The sequence below is a fragment of the Phyllopteryx taeniolatus genome, chromosome 19, assembly GCF_024500385.1.
Source record: "Phyllopteryx taeniolatus isolate TA_2022b chromosome 19, UOR_Ptae_1.2, whole genome shotgun sequence".
In the NCBI taxonomy this organism is placed as follows: domain Eukaryota; kingdom Metazoa; phylum Chordata; class Actinopteri; order Syngnathiformes; family Syngnathidae; genus Phyllopteryx; species Phyllopteryx taeniolatus.
This window is the reverse complement of record NC_084520.1, coordinates 10,838,845-10,858,543: the sequence shown is the minus strand read 5'-3', so window position 1 is coordinate 10,858,543 and position 19,699 is coordinate 10,838,845. Positions and strand designations below refer to the sequence as shown.

Genomic DNA, 19,699 nt, shown 5'->3' with positions numbered 1-19,699 from the left:
CCAGCTGACTTTAGGCAAGAGGCGGAGTACACCCTGGACTGGTCACCAGTCAATTGTAGGGCATTTATAGAACAACGACCATTCACTGTGGTCGTTGTGGTCATAGCAAATTATTCAAATAATCTAAAACAACAAAATTCTGCCTGACTCAACAAGACACAAATCAAGCATCGCATTTTTGATGACTTTATTTATAAAAAGTGAAATTATACCGTATTGGCAAAACTGCAATTCAAAGTGAGCGCTTTCAGCATTCCACTGAAACAATGAGTCTTCCTTTTTTGGGGGGTTGGGGGGGGGACCAAAAACATTCAACGGTTACAGGTGACAATCACATTGTACGACAAACATGGGCTCCTCATGACAAACTGCAACAGGTGTGATAAAAAAAAGAAAAGCTCTTTTAAAAAGAGCTTGTTAAATGTTAATGTTGGATAAGCAACTACCATAAGAAATTCAACTAATAAAGTCTCTGCACCTCCAACAATCACTTAGCATTGAAATGCTGTATTCTCAAACAACTTCCATATTTATCTAACAGACTGTGATGCTAGCATCGCTTAGTAGCTGCTGTTAAAAAACATCATTTCAACTACGCTTGTCACAAAGCATTCAACTGGTTCTTCATAAACGTAATATGCAAGTAAAAAACAGGAAACAGACTGACTCTTAAGTCAGAGGGTAAACAATAGGTCCTTCAATAACAATTGAGAAGAAAATAATAAAAGGAGAAATTAATGAATTTTACCACAACCTGGAAGTGGGTTCAGGGGTTGTAGAGCCTATTTTTAAAAACAGACTATTCTCTTATGGGGTTGTCCTGTTCTGAAGGCCTCAGGAATTTCTATAGACAGTAAAAATGTCTTTGTAAAATATAACAACTTCATAATCCCAACACTGAATAGAAAGGACTGGATTTATTTCAGCAGCCATGTTGCTCCAGATCAAACAAAAAATTAGCATTATAATTTCTCTTTTTTTTTTTTTTTTTTTTTTTAAAACAAGGACCTGGTCTGATCTAGTAAGAGCGTTGAAATATATTTAAAAAAAAGAATAATCAGGAAAGCTGGGAAACAATCTCTTCCTTCTTAGTGGCTGAGTTTGGACTGCTTCTACAAAATTCTGCACTTCCTTCTCCTCTTCTTAACAGGCGGTGGGCACAGGACCGCCCGTATGGCTTCGTCGAACACCGTTTTAAGGCCGCGCTGTGTCAAAGCTGAACACTCCAAATACTTTACGGCACCTGGTGGACAAAAAAAAAATAATTGGCTAGTTAGGAACAACAAACAGAAGCAGAGAGAAGGGACCTCAGGCAGCTGAGAGAATTCAAAAGCAACACAGAATTGACAACATTTCTGCTCAACAGGTATGGTTAGCATGTTTTTGTTTTTCAATTGATTGTACATTCCAAAAATTAAAAGTTCAAATTGGTAACATTACATGTTATAGTAAAACTCTTTTCTGAACAGCGATGTCAGTAACGCGTTACTCTAATATGACCACTTTTTTTGAGTAACAAATCATCTAACACGAATAACCCTGTGGCTATGGTGACTAGCATAAGGCAAACAGAGGAATTTAACAGAGCAGAGCAACTTCAATGAGCAACAGCAACTTACACAGTTGGTAAGATGCCAGGTAACTTACAATGTAGCGAACATGACCGAGGGGCCATTGTTTATCATACAACCCACAGTCAGGGTTTCATGAAAAAAAAAAATTGTGGTAAGTATACACTATTTTCTCGTCATTTTTCTTGTTAAGGAGTGTTAGAAAGGTTCTAAATATTAGAGTTCATGATTGTTGTTTATTTCCATATTAAGAACAGAGTTACGTTGTAATATTTACCTGCCATGTTAAGCGCGCAACACATGGTGGGTTGATTATTCATTACGTGCTACGGAGCAATGAACAGAGTCTGGATCATCACGCGGCCACATTGGGTCTGTACAGCACTGCAAGTGTTTAGTGTGCACCAATGAATAACCGTGAATACACCGTTCATTCGCTTAGTAATTTATATTGTGCTCATTTGCATTTGCCACACTGCTTTGTGTACAGTAGTTACTGGTGTCTTAAACATCTTGTGGACTATAATGTGGTCATATTTCTAAGAGTCTGCAGAGAAGTTTACTTTAGAATGCTTTTTTTTTTTTTTTTTTTATAAAATGTTCAAGTACTTATTTGGCACCTCAGGTCTGCACTAAGACAATGGCCGTGGCTGTAGTCCACCTTCGAAGGAGTGCATTTAATATAGCTTTAAGCTACGTAGTAATATATACCAGGAAGTTATTGGTTCATGTTGATGTCATTCTGTAACTTGCTTTGACTGTATTGCCAAGTAATGTGTACAGTTAAGCCAATGCACTTTTGTACTGTGGATAAGCGATATGACTCCTACTTGGCAGCTACTGAATGCAACTAAGAAAGTAACTTGTAATCTAAGTTAGTTATACTAATCAAGTAATGAGCAAAGTAACCTAGTTACATTTTTAAGGTAACTTGCAACACTGATTACAAATAAGTCATGCTACCAACGTAGCATCAGTGTCTAACGTCGGCTTGTTTACAATGCTAATGCTGGCATAGTATTGCTAGTGCTGCTATTTTGTTGAAGCTAGGTATGCACTCTCTGTGCCTATCAAAACTAGGCATTTTCATAATCGCATGCCATTATGAACGGCCATGTTTGAAAATCACGGTGTACGTTAGTGAGGGGCGTGGCTTTGATCAGAGACTCACAATCGGGGAGGGAGTGATTAGTGAAGTGAGGCTAGATTCAAACCTTGCTAGCAGTTTTAAGACGGAAAACTCCCCTTTTATAATAAGTATTTTAAATGGTTTGCTCTTTTTGTGGTGTGTGGCACTGACTTATTTCTTTCGCCATGGCCAAGCCCTGAGGGTAGATGATGGGTGAGAGTTTCTTCTCCTTGAGCTTCTCGATGGTGTCCTTGTCATCCCTCAGGTCAAGCTTGGTGCCCACCAGGATGATGGGGGTGTTGGGGCAATGGTGTCTCACCTCGGGGTACCACTGGTGGACAAAGACAGAGGACAGACAGTGAGTGGCCTCAACGACAACAAACGATGCAATATGGAAAAACATTATTATTGTTATGATTATTAGAAGGAAGCTTCAATCTCACCTTAGCGCGGACGTTTTCAAAAGATGCGGGACTAACTAATGAGAAGCAAATCAGGAAGACATCCTAGAGGGGGGGGGGGGGGAAAACCCAACATTGGACAAAAAAATTATTATATAATCGTACATTTTAAAGATACATAAAAAGAAGACCTCTCTGGAATCAAACCTGAAGTTTCGTATCTTTGTGACAAGAACTTTTCAGACAGCTCTTACATTGCTGAAGATTTTATTAGACTGTGCAAGTGTACTCAATGTGGCCTGTCTCCTTTCTGATTATTTTGCATATTTATCACACTTCAGTGCTTCCAATCATCAAGCCAATTTTAATACCTCACAAAGACAACCCAAGAAAATACAAAATGCACTTCCATAATGATTTTGTTTACCAAGGGCCCAAACTGAAGGAGTAATTGGAAGATGTGTGGCTTGTTAGAAAGTGCATTTGATATTTACAGTGGTGCCTTGACCTGAGTTTAATTATAATTTAATAGAATGTAAATAATTAAACAGCTTTCGCACCATGATTTCATGCTTTAATTCAATCGGCCTCCTGGTACTAATTATCAGGAGGCAGTATATTAGAAACATAATGAATACACGAAGAAGACGGTCAAAACTAAGCTGTAGTAATGGCCCTTTTTTTCCTCAGGATAAAGAATATACACTTGAGAGTATTATTATATAAGCCTATCTATTCTAATTTGTATTGTGTTTTAGCATTAAGCTAGCGGACTTTTGTAAGGCAAAGTTATGTAGTTTGGCTAAATACACAATGTGTTGTTTTATGTTTAATTTGACAGTGAACTAACTGGGAGGGGCAATAAACAGTTGGAAGAAAGCACTTGGCCTCTTTTTTGAGGAATTGTTCACTATCTACCGAACTGCTGCTACTTATGAAGTTTGCTTGCAACTCAAGACAAACGACAATTGGCTGAGTGATAGCTTGTATCGAAAAACTTATAAGTTTGGTGACTCATAAGTTCATGTAACACTCTTGGGGTGTTTTTGTGAGATATTAAAATTGGTTAGATGATCTAAAACATTTCGATGATAAATATGCAAAAACAAACAAAACAAAAACCCATAAATCAGGAAGGGGAATACTTTGTCATGCCATTGGAAATCCTGGAGAAACTCCATGTTCAATTAAGATTGTCTCCCACTTTCTGAGACACAGAGGCAGATTTGTAGTGAGGACAAAAGGCAGAAAACAAGAGCTCTTTTCACTCCCTTCAGCTGCCTTCCAGACAGTGTATAGGTACTATGGATACAAGGCTCCGAATTGCTGAGTGCGCACACTCTCGTCCGGGCCTGCCAAGTTGAAGGCATAACAGCATGGTGTGCGACAAGTGAGTGCTGCTAGTCTACATACGGTCTGTGGGTAGGACAGCGGCCTGAGTCGGTCGTAGTCCTCCTGTCCTGCTGTATCCCAAAGGCCGAGGTTCACCGGCTTGCCGTCCACCATCACATTGGCTGAATAGTTGTCGAAGCTGAGGGCAGAGATGTTCAAAATCATTTGGAGGCGGAAACAAATACATAATCATTGTGTCCCTCCAGCTTATCAAGTGTGGCTTACACAGTGGGGATGTACTCCCCGGGGAAAGCATTGGTAGTGTAGCTGATGAGTAGGCATGTTTTACCCACAGCCCTGCGAAGAGAAACATCAGTCAACAGAACATTAGCTTTGCTTTAAAGTGTACATTAATGTGGATGCATGTTTTAATATATATATATTTTTTTAATAAATGGTGCAGATACTGTAATCGCACCCCTAAAAATGCTACAATATTACAAGAATGATATGACTAATTGTTTGTCTACATGTGGCTGGCGACCAGTCCAGGGTGCACCCCACCTCCCGCCCAATGTCAGCTGGGACAGGTTTCAGCTCACCCATGATGCGGATGGATGGCTGGATCTTAATTAAAAACATGACATAGCCATTTTCCTAAATAATGATATGCAATAGACTGGTGACATTTCAGGGTGTACTGTACCCCGCTACGCCCAAAGATAGCTAGGATAGGGTCCTGCATGCCCGCGACCCTAGTGAGGATAAAACGAGGACAAGAAGTGGTACAGAAAATGGATGGATATTATACAAAAGATAATGATGCTTAGTTTTGATCGACAGCCTCAAAGTTGTATACATTTCAGCGTTGGTTCATTATTGTGGTTGCAGAACTACACTTTTTAATATGCATTCATTTTCTGTACCACTTCTTGTCCTCGTTTTGGTTGCGGGTGAGCTGGAGCATATCCTATCTGACTTTGGGCGAAGCGGCCTACAGTACACCCTGAAATGGTCACCAATCTATCGCAGGGCACATATAGACAAACAAGCATTCATCCTCACATTCACACCCATAGATGAGTACGGAGAGAATGTGCAAACTCCACACAGGCGGGCCGAAACAGAGATGCGAACGCCGAACCTCAGGACTGCCGCCAGACATTTAAAATGTTAATTTATTAACAACCATGTACATGTGTTGACAAAAAGGGACATTTTTCCAAGAAGCACCACTTTGCAAAGAAGAAAAAAAGTATGGCAATTATTTCTGTAGAAAATAGATGCGAATTAATGCTAAGGGAAAAAATAAGTAATGGGGGGGGGGGGGTGTGAATGTTACAAAGCTTGTTTGGGAAAACAAAACAGAAAAATCAAAACTTGTTTTGAATAAAGTAATGTCATTTAGCTTTTCTACAACAGAAAAGGGAAAAAAATCGATTACAATAGAATTTTAGTGATTTTTTTTTTTTTTTTAAAAGGGAAACAAAATACGTATTTTACTTTTAGGCCATAACGCCCAGCCCTGGTTGACCTGCGACCAAACGTAGCGAGGTAAGTGTTCTTGCTTTATCATGACAAAAGATCACAGCAAAACTAAATGAATAACCACACACTCTTATTATTGTTCTGTTGATATATTTTACAGAGGAAAAACATCTTTGCATGCCTGCTGCATAAGATGCTGTGTCTAAATTGGACCGTGAGGATAAGTATGCCTGCTGAGCTATCTGGAACAACAGCTGTTGCTCATATTGGCAGCCTGTTAGCCGCTAACTGGGTCAACGTAAATAAAAGGAAAAGCAACACTTTAAGCCCTTAACCGCGACTAAAGCTGCCTGAGACGTCGCTGTGAACATATTGAATAAAGTTGAACTCACCCGTCACCCACTACCACACACTTAATGGCCTGCATTTGGCTCCTTGTTTAGCTCAGTTAGCTTAGCCGGTTAACGCCAGTCGAAAATCAATAAGTCCTTTAAAAAAACAGTAAAGACCTGAACGTGACAACGCTTAAATAATAATTTTTTTAAAAAGTTGGGTATCGAAGCAGGTATTGGCACACACCTGCCACCTACACGGCAAGACTAGATGGAAAGAAACGCCAAAGTTGCGAGGAAAGGGAAGGCAACACCCAAGGTAGAAAAGAACAACTCTGGAGTCGATAATTAAATAGGGAAAACAGCCCCAGTTTGGGCAGAGATGAAGCCGGAGAATCCCTGCGAGGCACTTCCGGTCAAACCAGGACAGGCGGATGCTGCCACCTGCTGGCGGCAGCCTCTGACGTCATCAGTAATAGCCGTGCACATACTGGGTGTTGTGAAAAAACAACAAAAAAGTGCATGTTCTGAATGTTGTTGTTGTTCGATTTGACTACCCTTGTGCGACACAGGCTGGAATCTTTAAGATTAAGAATTTTTTTTGCTTCTTTTATTGCATAAAGTTTTTAAAAAACACCAGTTCATGTCATTACGATGAAATAGCCATTCATTTTTCTTTTTTAACCTTTCAAATTCCAGTTTGGTAGTCTCCTCCATCGTCAATTTATATACGCTATCAAAAGAAATCAAATGGCATTGTTTTTACAATTTTCTTTATTGTATAATATAACACGTCATCCAATTTAAAATTTTAAATAAAATTCAAAATAATTTAATGAGTATAAAGTTGTTAAAAACACACGTGAAAATCTACATTTAAACAGTGCTTTGTCTGTTTGAGTCCACAAGAAGTCTGCTCTCACCCGATGAAGGAAAAAGTCAACATTTTAAAAGCGCAATCAGGGATACAGTACATGCCTGCAATCCATTTCCCCTGATTCAATGAGCTCATGAAACAGATGGTTGCTGAAGCTTTTGCTTTGGTGCAGTAATTACAGTATCTCCAGTTCCAGTGTGCATGTACAGTACTGTTTATGTTGCCATAAAAACTACTATAAGCTCGGGGTTGAACGACTAAAGTTTTTTGGTTTTTGTTTTTTTTAGCCCACTACAGCAGCATGAAATTCGAGTCTAGGTCGATTAATTGCCGATGTCATTGATATTTTTTTTTAGCAGAGCTCAGCAGACATATTTTGACGGAGCAAAAACAAACGATTAAAAACACAACTCATCCTTACGCTGAATCTATCGTTGTAATTAGTGGGAGCTTGCGTGTTTCTCTTCAGCGAAATGGCAGATCTCATCTTGTGTTCCATTCCATAGCGCTCTGTAAGACCTGACAAAGTAGCCGGGTTCCAAAAAATTAAGCATTTCCGTTTCACTGTTTCTATTTCACTTGTGCTTTTATTGTATTCGAGGACTTGCATATTTTGCATTTTTGGTAAACTATTTCCACACGCTAGTATGGCCGCGTGTCATACTGCGACAAGTGTCATGATGTTGGTGTTGTATCACACAACTTCTATGATGAATAAAGTTGTTGCTGTTGGTTGTTGTCCGTGCATTATTGGACATGTCATTTTGGTGACAAAGATGGTGCCCTCGTTGCTCGCCGCAATTCCTATGGTCCCGTGGTATGAATCTTTTAAGACTAGCGGCGATCAGAATAGCTGAAGTTAACGAGGCTAACCGCTATTGTCATCCCCAACCAGTTTATTAACCCGTGCAGACGTATGGAGAACTTTGCCTCGTTGGCCAGACATTTCGCTTAAAGCTTACATCGACGCGGAGTAGTAAAGTCGACTCGGCGACTAGTTGACTAATCGGTTTAACTCCTACCATGAGCAACTTGGTGGCTTAACCAGTGGCACCTTATCGGTTTTATTTCTTTGAATTGACCTGAATATTTATCTCCTTCTCTCATCTATCTATGCCAGCGACATAAAGTGTCAGGCAGAACAATTAAATGCGTTCCAGTAATGTCAAAAGGAACAATTAATCTGTGCATACACCCGTTGCTGATCATAACAAAAACCAAAATAGCTTTGTGTTCAAATAAACAGGCACAGTTTTCACTCTGAGTGAGTAAATTAAGACAAACTCAGATACAGTATTTAAGTATATACTGTATACTGTTTGAGGGATTTTTGTTTGGTGATGTGCCGTGAGATTTTTTTTAGATTCAAATATGTGCCTTGGCTCACTTCTTCTTTTCCTTTGGGCTTGTCCCCTTAGGGGTCGCCACAGCGCGTCATCCTTTTCCATGAGAGCCTATCTCCTGCATCCTCCTCTCGAACACCAACTGCCAACATGTCTTCCCTCACAACATCCATCAACCTTCTCTTTGGTCTTCCTCTAGCTCTCTTGCCTGGCAGCTCCATCCTCATCATCCTTCTACCAATATACTCACTCTCTCTCCTCTGGACGTGTCCAAACCATTGAAGTCTGCTCTCTCTAACTTTGTCTCCAAAACATCGAACCTTGGCTGTCCCTCTGATGAGCTCATTTCTAATTTTATCCAACCTGGTCACTCCGAGAGCGAACCTCAACATCTTCATTTCCGCCACCTCCAGCTCTGCTTCCTGTTTTCTCTTCAGTGCCACTGTCTCTAATCCATACATCATGGCTGGCCTCACCACTGTTTTATAAACTTTGCCCTTCATCCTAGCAGAGACTCTTCTGTCACATAACACACCTGACACCTTCCTCCACCCGTTCCAACCTGCTTGGACCCGTTTCTTCACTTCCTGACCACACTCACCATTGCTCTGGACGGTTGACCCCAAGTATTTAAAGTCCTCTACCCTTGCCATCTCTTCTCCCTGTAGCCTCATTCTTCCCCCACCACCCCTCTCATTCATGCACATATATTCTGTTTTACTTCGGCTAATCTTCATTCCTCTTCTTTCCAGTGCATGCCTCCATCTTTCTAACTGTTCCTCCAGCTGCTCCCTGCTTTCACTGCAGATCACAATGTCATCTGCAAACATCATGGTCCACGGGATTCCAGTCTAACCTCATCTGTCAGCCTATCCATCACCACTGCAAAAAGGAAGGGGCTCAGGGCTGATCCCTGATGCAGTCCCACCTCCACCTTAAACTCCTCTGTCACACCTACAGTACACCTCACCACTGTTCTGCTGCCCTCATACATGTCCTGTATTATTCTAACATACTTCTCTGCCACTTCAGACTTCCGTATGCAGGACCACAGTTCCTCTCTGGGTACTCTGTCATAGGCTTTCTCTAGACACAATGTAGATCCTTCTGAGCTTCTCTGTACTTTTCCATCCACATCCTCAACGCAAATAATGCATCTGTGGTACTCTTTCTAGGCATGAAACCATACTGTTGTTCGCAAATACTCACTTCTGTCCTGAGTCTAGCCTCCACTACTCTTTCCCATAACTTTATCATTTGGCTCATCAACTTTATTCCTCTGTAGTTGCCACAGCTCTGCACATCACCTTTGTTCTTAAAAATGGGCACCAGTACACTTTTCCTCCATTCCTCAGGCATCTTCTCACGCACTAGAATTCTATTGAACAAGCTGGTCAAAAACTCCACAGCCACCTCTCCTAGATGCTTCCATACCTCCACAGGAATGTCATCATAGTGTGCCTTGGCTCACTAAAGGTTGGCAAACACTGCAGTAGAGTTCAGACCTCACATCCTCATACAGTAAATACCCACCTCCTGCATAAGCTAAATGCAATGTATTATTCCGATAGAAGGAAACACACACACACAAATGAAAACTGTCGCGGAAATGTCATCTCCGCAGAAACAAGAGCTGTGCAGCATATGCAGATCGTTAGTCATCACATGGAGGGAGGGGACTTGTTAGGTCCCAAACAGTCACAGAGCGATGTTTATCTGATCAGAAAACGTGGCATGGTAACAATAGGGCATGAGTCATCTTGGTGTGCCAACTGGATCAGATGTAATGGAGCTGTGAGGTGAGTCACATGCTGATGTTGGATGTGATGGGAAGTTTCTGCTCAAACAAGACTTAAAACGCAGCTCACATTTAGAAAGATGGTCCATGACCTTCCTGTGTTGTGTCGCCCCTTTCATTCATCATGTGTGGCCTGCTTCAGTATGACTGCCTCTGTCTTTGAGGGTACCACGCGGTGGAAATTTTGCACAAGGGACAAGTAGGTTGGTGCGATACAGCATCCTGCACATGGCATTGGGAAAAAAAAAAGCACATTGCCTTTTATATTTAATACAGAGTAGTGACTCATTCTTGCATTTTTTTAATGCAGCTTCTCCTATTAAGTGTCACGGGGAGGAGAAGCCTATCTCGGCTGATGCTTTAAAGCAGGGGTGTCAAAATAATTTTTGTCACGGGCCACATCGCAGTTATAGTTCCACTCGGAGGGCCGTTATGGCTGCAAACCTATATGATTGCCTCATATTGTTACATCCATCCATCCATTTTCTGAGCCGCTTCTCCTCACTAGGGTCGCAGGCGTGCTGGAACCTATCCCAGCTATCATCGGGCAGGAGGCGGGGTACACCCTGAACTGGTTGCCAGCCAATCGCAGGGCACATACAAACAAACAACCATTCGCACTCACAGTCACACCTACGGGCAATTTAGAGTCTTCAATTAATGCATGTTTTTGGGATGTGGGAGGAAACCGGAGTGCCCGGAGAAAACCCACGGAGAACATGCAAACTCCACACAGGTGGGGCCGGGGATTGAACCCGGGTCCTCAGAACTGTGAGGCTGACGCTCTAACCAGTCGGCCACCGTGCCGCCACATATTGTTACATATACACAAATTAATGGATAATTACTTTTGAAATCAGAAGCCAGTAAAAACTGTTTGTTCAACTACAGTATGAATCAATTTTATTTTAAAATTATATATATTGCAATATCTCAATATTTTTAAAAGTGAAGCCAATTTGCAATTTTGGTATTTTAGCAAGAAACACAAAGTCGATGCACACACTCGCGGGCCACGTAAAATGACGTGGTGGGCCGGATCTGGCCCCCGGGCCACCAGTTTTACACCTGCGCTTTAAAGGGAGAACACACCCTGGACTGGTCACCAGTCATCACAGAGTAGGGATTCAACTGTGAAATGAATCAGAAGCAGAATCAGAATCATCTTTATTTACCAAGTATGTCCAAAAAACACACAAGGAATTTGTCTCCGGTAATTGGAGCCGCTCTAGTACGACAACAGACAGTCCATTGACAGAGAAGACTTTTGAGAAATAAAGACATTGAGAAAAACAGTCACTGAGCAATAAAGGGTTGCTAGTTATCTGGTAATGCCCGTACAATTTAAAAAAAAAATTTTTTTTTTGACAATTGTGCAAAAATATTCAGAGTCCTCGAGCAGTTTGAATGACTAATATCGCAATAGTCCAGTGCAAAGACCATTGTGCAAAGGGCGCCGAGACTTCAAGGAATGTATGCAGTTTAAAGTGACTAGTAGTGCGATAATCTTGTCCATTTTTAGTCTGCGTGTGACCGTCCGAGTGTGAGTTGTGGCCTACAGCAGCTCTTCGCAAGTATTCTCATTTTGTATTTGTGTGTTTTCATGTTTATCCCGATCAATAAATGACTGAAAGTGCGTCTGCGACTGTGGCGCTCCTTGCCCACATGCGAGGGTATTACAGTACCTTAATTGTTGCTTTTTAATTATTATTTTTTTAAATTTCACTCAGATGGGAGTGTATCGTATCTGAACGCGCCCCCCTCTCAGTTGGACACTTGTAAGTAAAGGTACCATTCTACACTTACACATAAACTCTTTTTGGAGAGGGTTCCTGCCAAATCTCCCTGTCCTTTTTCTGCTTCATGGCACAGCATATCCCTCACATAAACGTTAGGATGCCGCCTGATGCTGAATTGTCATCCAGAACAATGAGCTGCCAGCTAAAAAAAATAACAAATAAAAAAAAATAAAAGCCTGAGAGAATAGTTGGGAAATAGTTGAATTTGTGGTCATTTTGATCACATGTTGTAATACAATTGGTTTTGTGTGTGTGTGTGTGTGTTCCAACTCTTCCCCCAGGGATTACACTCGCCTACATTTCCCAGAAGGCTTGTCAACAACTCTTTGTAAGCAACAGAAGATGAATATCTATTTTCAAAAGCTTTGGGAATGTGTTGACAAGCTGTCCAATGCTTTTTGGTTCGGAGTGTAGTTTAAATCAGACAGCAAATGGGAGACTATTGCAGAGTTGCGCTCGCTCTCCCTTTGCAGTAAATCAACAGTAGTGACTTTCATTATCAGAATCATTGCGGGGGATATGACCGTATCAACCCTCATGTGCATGCTCAGCTTCGCTGCACACGAACGTGGTCATCTGCAAGCACTCAGCAAGGCTCTGGGTCACTTCATCCTCATCTCCCTAGATGTGTTTATGGCATATCTTAATTTGGCTGACATCTACTGCCTTGTAAGGGCCAGCTTCCAGCACAATTGGCCCAACTTTGACGTTTTCTTCTTAAAATAAGATTACATTTCAGTGCTGGCTAGGGTGTAGTTTGTAGGTCAAAAATTAATCAGCGAAGAATGAATAATAAATGTGACTCTCACATGATATTTGCGCATCCTCATTCATTTGCAGGACAGATGCTTTGTATCTGGATGGTAAACTCAGTGCATGTTGTGAATAACACATGCATCAAGTTAGTGTTTTATTGCTCACAGGACTTTGGCGCGACTGAACTGAGAGTAGGAGTCCGATCATATTATTTTGGAACTGGAAACATGGATGTCGGACATGGAATAGCCAGCTGTAAGTGTCTCAAGCGAAGCAAGCACTCGATAACTTCCGAGCTGCCTCTGAGGCCGGAGGAATTATATGGTCACATGCTTCAGATGACTTGTGACTGCCTGTGCTGTAGAATTTGCTGACGCCAAAAGGAGGCTTGGGGAGGGGTTGAAACCTATATTTGTCATGTAAGAAAGCAAATTGCAAGCTAGAGAAGAACATGTGAAACACGTGTACTTTTTATTTTGTATACAGGGTGTTCCAAAAGACAGACGTGAGGCCATCTGCATTTGACAGCTTAGGCGGTGCAGTTTTTGTAAGCATATCAAGTTGGGTTTAGACCATCAACCATAGCACTGTATAATGCTGCACCTTATAAAAAAAATATACAGTAATCACATGGAATTTAAAGAATACAACTGTTTTGGCCACAATTTTTGGTTCAATTCAATGGACATTGTGCTGCTCCACCATGGCTAGCCAATTGACATGGGAGCAGCGTTGTAAAATTGCCACCTGGCAAGAAGTTTTTCTTTCCCCGACTGCATTTCTGCGCCAGTTTGTGATGATTTATGGCCGTCACACTGCGCCAACGCGTAGTACAATTTACGCTATCCATGGCAAGTTTCTCGAAAGAGGATCTGTTCTTGACAAACCACGCGGACGGCCTGTTACTTCCATCACTGATGAAAACAGTGGAGCATCATAATCTTCCGCTTGAAGCTTTTGAACAATGTGAAGCATGGGTCAAGCTTGATCATTCTCTGAAGCTTCTGCTAAATCGAGGTTTTCGTTGATGCTGTGTTAAATTGCTGCTCTCCGGTCAGACTTCCCCTGGCTCTGCGGAGTTAAGTGTTTTGATCAGTGGTGAATAATGAAATTGCACGAGTAATTGATAACCCACCTTAAACAACTTTGCATCATACTGAGACCTGTATCAAATATTTGTTTTCCTCTCATGTAGCTAAGTTCAGGAATAAGTTACCAAAATATTAGACACAGCTTTAAATACGATGCGATGTAGTTCCACACAAGCACAATTATACAGGCACATGATGCGAGTTAGAGCAATACTTCCTGTGTGTCCCTGCCCATGTGAACTCGTGACTCAGCTCGCTTTTCCAGGGACGATCCTGAACCCGGCTCGCGGCTCAGAGTTCAGGAAGGGGGTGAGGCTGAGGACTCATTGTGCGACACCACAGGGGACAATGGAAGAAAGTTGGAGAACAGGAAATGAAGTGATGAAGACGCCCTCGTTCTCCACCCTCTGTAGAGTTTGACGTCCTGACCCCTCGGGTCTCATTTATTTCATTTGAGGATTCAGTAGGCCTACAGTCTATATAGACAAAAGATATCCAGACACTTGACGAGCTCAAGTGCAAAAGCCACACACGACAGTTAGACAAAAATAGAGCCACCTTTTTTTTTTTTTTTCGCGGACTGTCTATCTATGCATTTCCTAAATGTACAAAACCAAACAACTTCAACAGAGGATTTTCTGCTTTGATGCACCTTTTCAGAGTGAAATACATTTGTCAATGGGGCGGGGTATTTTGGCTGTTTTGATGCCCACCTAAAGCTGTTTGCCCCCCCGCCCCCACCCCCTTTTGCACACCACTGGCACTAAGTTGACACTCATTGCTCGCCAGCCAATCTCAGGGCAAACATAAACACGCAAGCATTCACACGTACCTACATGGACAATTAAAACATGCCATTTTTTGGAATGTGGTAGGAAGTACCCGAAAAAGACCCACAATGCAAGCACAGGGTGACCTACAAACCCACTGAGATTCGAACCTAAAACCACAGAATTGTGAGGCAGACGTGCTAACCAATATGTCACTGTGCTGCCTGTATTTTATGACTTGTCCTATTTAACGTTTTTTTTGTTCATCTTTCATTGGTAAGAACAACACTTTTAAATTCTTGCATCCAAATGCAATAAGTGAAATAGCACTTTTCTTTCACCTATTGTGAATATTTGAATATTTTTGACGCACAATAGCATCACCTCATCTTTTTACACAATGAGCCTTCAAAACGTCCTCATTCATTTAACAGGGAAGGTGCGCGCGAGCGCGCGCGCGCGTGTCTATTGTTTATTAATGCAGGGGCGGGGCTTGGTGACGTAGAGGCGGTTGCAGCGAAGCCAATGTGAACACACTCGCGGAGGATGAATCAGACTCGAGAGCTGGGGAGAACAGTCTCATCGCGGAGACACACTTCCATTTCACACAATTAAGGAACTGATTAGTATTCATCCGTAGGAAGATTGCTGCCTCTTTGCTCTCGCGTAGTTAGTGCCTTCATTTTGCCATCACCTGTTTATCTCCGGCCAGACGTCTGACAGCCTCACACATACACAGGCTTGTCACAGAGGAGAACCGACAAAAAAAAAAAAAAAAAGAAAAAAGGGATCAATACGAGAGGAAAAATATACATTTGTGAGGTTTCATCTGGACACACCTTGAAGAGGACTACCCTGTCACCACTACAATCAATATGGATGAAGACAATCACGGTAAGGATGTTTTCCTCCTTTCCCACTCGCTCGCTGACATGGATGGACGCTCTATGTGTAAATCAATGACTACTAAAATCATTGCACCATACACACACACACAAAAAAAAAAACAGCTACTTTTCATTCCTGCGGGTAATTCTATTTCATCGCTTAAAGCATTTGACTACGTTTGCTCCCGTCAAAACAAAACAAAAATTGAATTGTCCGCATTCCCCCCCACCCCAATTCCATGTGTTTGAAGCCCTTGTTGCAAAGCTATAAAGTCTCTCTCTCTCTCCCTCAATCTTCTATTTGAAGTCTGCAAACTGGGTGGAATTGATAAGATAAATGGATGGCAGTCAGTCAAGCAATGTATCTCTCTCCTTTGTAGTTTGGTGATGAAATCCAGTGGCACCAAATGTTACTTGATAACTGTAGATTAAACAAACACAGTTTTGGGAAAAATGTGTCATGCAAAATCACTTGTTACCTACACTCACTAGCCAACACAGTAGGTGCACTTTTTAAAAATCAGTTTATATTATGTATTGATTTATTATACAAGTTTTAGGACTTTGGAACATCATTGCATCAAAATGAAACTGTCATGGTATAATTGTTTTTATTTATTTTTATTTGGCCCTCCTTGTGCATTTTAAATTCTGAAATAAGATAACAATATTGCAGGGTGTCCCTCAAGTCTAGACACATAAGCAATTTTCAATAAATGACATTTTCAACATTTTATTCTATTGGAATGTAGCGTAACAGGAATCGATGAAGCTGCAGAGAATGGCAAAAGATTTGTAATTGCCTATAGATGCCCCAAGATGTCAGCAAATCACTTTATTTCTATTAGACACGGCTATGGCTTGACTAAATTAAGCGTCTCCCGTCACTTCACCATTGTGCCTTGCCCCCAAGATGCCAAAAGGTGTTACAAAAGCAATACATTTATATAGACATAGCTTTGTCCTGAGCACTAAAACAGCAAATAGGTGAGTTTTTCAGTGACTAACAGCGGATAGGTTCCCCCCAAAATCCACGAATGCCGAATCGTGAACACGCAGGGGTTCATTGCATTGACCAAAAACTTCTTTTTTTTTTTTTTAAATCAACTTTTGTAATGCAAATTAGGTAGATGCGTTTTGCAAGATTCAAATGAACTCAATGCAATAACTCCACATTGCTGTCAATTGGCTTTGTGTCTAGACTTTGGGGACAGTCTGTATACACAGTTTTCTCTATGATACAGTGTAGTTCCACAAAACTACAATGGCGGATGTGCTAACCGGTCATCCATTGTGCCGCCACAGTTAATCACCATTAATTCCGCTCTGAAAGTGTCAATCAAATTCTCAATTGACTGACTTTACATTACTTATCATTTTTATATACATTTGTCTTTTGTTTGTAAAACATAAAAAAAACTCATTAAAAAAAAGTCAGATGTTTTCCTGCCGAGTTTAAGTTTTGTATTGGATCTCATACAATGTGCAGGTGTACCTAATCAAGTGGCCTGTGTGACTCTATAGGAAAAGTGTGGTGAGGAAACCTCCACAGAATGGAATGTAAATAGAAAAGATCAAATAAGAGCAAATGGTTTTTTTTCTTTAAAACTATGCTACCTGCATGCTGCAGTACAAAAAAAATTGTGGTTAGATTTGAGTTTTTGCAGTGGTGGCTGTCGCTTCGACTACAACCACTGCCATCCGATCGTCTCACTTATCACACATGCAGTGTATCCTCCAGCAGATAATCCACACTACCTTGACATCAAGCATAAACAGGCTACAGTCTGATAACAGTGACAGTTAAACTGTGAGAGATTACCAAGAGCTGACAGGCATCGTCATTGCCACTTCCCCATTTTCCCCCCTTCTCATCTGGATGTAAACCCAGATATTTAGATCTGTATCGGAATGGACTAAGTTCATTAAACCTAACCATACTTATGTTTAAAGATGCATGGGCAAATGGGCCTTTGCTCATTAAGACAAAGTGGCATTTCTGACATTGGTTGGCTTTACAATCGTGGATACTCAGTGAGATTAAATGTCGCAGAAAGTGAGCTTTGAATGTATAATAATCTGGATGTTGTTTCAGGGCCTCTTTAAAATGACTTCATCAATTAATTATTTAATCAGGAGTTAAACTAGGGCACAATCACCCCCCACTGAATCTTGCAATACCTTGAATCTTGAAACATGCATGTTAAGTTAATTGAAGACTAAATTGTCCATAGGCATGAAAGTGAGTATACATGGTTGTTTGTCCAAATGTGCCCTGTAATTGGCTGGCGATGAGCGCTATAGAACATGGAGGTTTGCTACAACGACTTGCCAGAAGAGTGGAAGCTGTTGTAGTCGCAAAGTCAATTCTAATGTGCAAGGCTTGGAACCCATAAACGTAAATTTGTTGTGAAAGCTCATACGACGTGGCATTTTCAATTGGCCGTTACCTCTGCAATGTTGCAACGTCGTTCAGGTGCAATTCAAATTTCGAATCGCAGCAAAACCCGTGGCCAGTGGTTGGCCATTTGTGAAAACGAGTTGAAGAAACCTGGACACTGCCAGGAAAATGCTAATAACCAAAACGCAGGGTCAATTATGTCATGTGATGGGGCAATCTTAAAACCAAGGTATGTACCGAACTGTGATTTTTGGTGGTCCCCTGTGTGCAACCAACACAACTACGATGTGGTCTGTGATGAACACAAGTCTGACACCCCTGATGTCGTGTACAGTATCCCTGCATGGCAATGATGTTAATCCATGCTCTTAACAGTCTGGAAGAACTGCTAACTCTGCTTTATCTCTGTTTGCGAATGCTTAGCAAGGTGGTGGAACTCTAAGCTCTTACAGACAGACATGCATGCCAAACCGTAGACATAAAAAAACCACACCACATACCCACAAATGTACACCCTCGTAGTCAGTGTTAATCATGTGACGGGCTGTCAGAGAGCGCCGAGACATGCTGTTTGTGATCAGACTGGAAACAGCCCCTGTACCGAATGAATTATTCAGATAACTTACCATAAATGTTAAACTAATGGGGAGCGTCGCCTGACTCTCACTCAGTTGCTCGCACGGTCACCGCTGCGCACGTCACTTAACATTGCTCACATGCACACCTTCATTCCGGGCGGGCCCGTATCGCACGCGTGGCGTCGTAAGGCCGATAAGTTTGTCACCGCTGGAGAGGAGCCTGTCGGCTGTGAGCAGACACACAGCAATATGTCACAGCTACTTTTGAACAGACGTGTAAGAATAATTGTGGCAAACTTTCACGGGCTGCATAAAATAACATTAACTTGAGTTTGGACAAATGTGCCATATTCGATTCTATCTTCTTGACATGCACATCGCAGTTCGCTTCTTTGTCAGGCTCTGCTGCTGTCATTGCTGGCTGCTTTTCACGCATCACTGTGTGTGTTTGTGAGTGTGTGTGTGTGTGTGTTGTGATTTGGCACTATATATATATATATATATATATATATATATATATATACGGTTATAACAGTGGTGTGCAAAGGTGTGCTGATGCCTGGGGCCAACAATGAGGGGTTGGAGTTGTGGTGCTGTCAGAGGTTCCCAATTGGAAAATATGCATCGACGGGCGGCAAGGGGTTAGTTGGGGTGCTGACGGAGGGTCCTGGTCGGAAACGCACTTGCGGCTCTAATGAGGATAAGCGGGACAGAAGATGAATGGGTAGATGAAAACATTTTTAAATCACCATGATGCTGCACTTGCTTGTAGTAATAGTGGGAATAGTTCCTCTGACATTGCCATGGCAAGCCCAGATCTCTCATTTTACCAGCCACGACACCTCCCTTGTGTCAGTGGTAGTATCTAACATTCTTTTTTATTTACTGCAAATGGAAGGTAAAAAGTCACTGATGGTGTAGTGGTACACTCGCCTGACTTTGGTGCGGGCAGCGTGGGTTCAGTTCCCACTCAGTGACGGTGTGAATGTGCGTGCGAATGGTTGTCTGTCTCTATATGTGCCCTGCGACTGACTGGCGACCAGTTCAGGGTGTAATCCGCCTTTCGCCCGAAGTCAGCTGGGATAGGCTGCAGCCCCCCGCGACCCTAACCAGGATAAGCGGTGTTGAAAATGGTTGGATGGAAAG

At 41.8% G+C, this 19,699-nt stretch overlaps 2 protein-coding genes across 3 annotated transcripts in view; one reads left to right on the top strand and one right to left on the bottom strand.

Moving 5' to 3' along the window:
- Positions 1–173: 173 nt before the first annotated feature.
- Positions 174–6,686, bottom strand: LOC133469308 (ras-related C3 botulinum toxin substrate 1). Of its 2 annotated transcripts, XM_061756204.1 has the most exons (7): positions 6,501–6,686; positions 6,314–6,409; positions 4,719–4,790; positions 4,515–4,632; positions 3,144–3,206; positions 2,872–3,031; positions 174–1,243 (listed from the first exon to the last, which is right to left on the bottom strand). In XM_061756204.1, the coding sequence occupies exons 2-7, from the start codon at positions 6,346–6,348 to the stop codon at positions 1,113–1,115; spliced, it is 579 nt and encodes a 192-aa protein (XP_061612188.1). In that variant the 5' UTR covers positions 6,349–6,409; positions 6,501–6,686; the 3' UTR covers positions 174–1,112. The 2 variants fall into 2 exon arrangements, with proteins under 2 accessions (XP_061612188.1, XP_061612187.1); XM_061756203.1 differs by having other exon boundaries at positions 6,314–6,686.
- Positions 6,687–15,208: 8,522 nt separating this feature from the next.
- LOC133468899 (cytohesin-3) overlaps positions 15,209–19,699 on the top strand; it is a 30,081-nt gene continuing 25,590 nt past the window's right edge. The window contains exon 1 of the mRNA XM_061755162.1: positions 15,209–15,581. Within this exon, the coding sequence (XP_061611146.1) occupies positions 15,563–15,581 (19 nt within the window). The 5' untranslated portion in view covers positions 15,209–15,562. The remainder of the gene's footprint in view (positions 15,582–19,699) is intronic.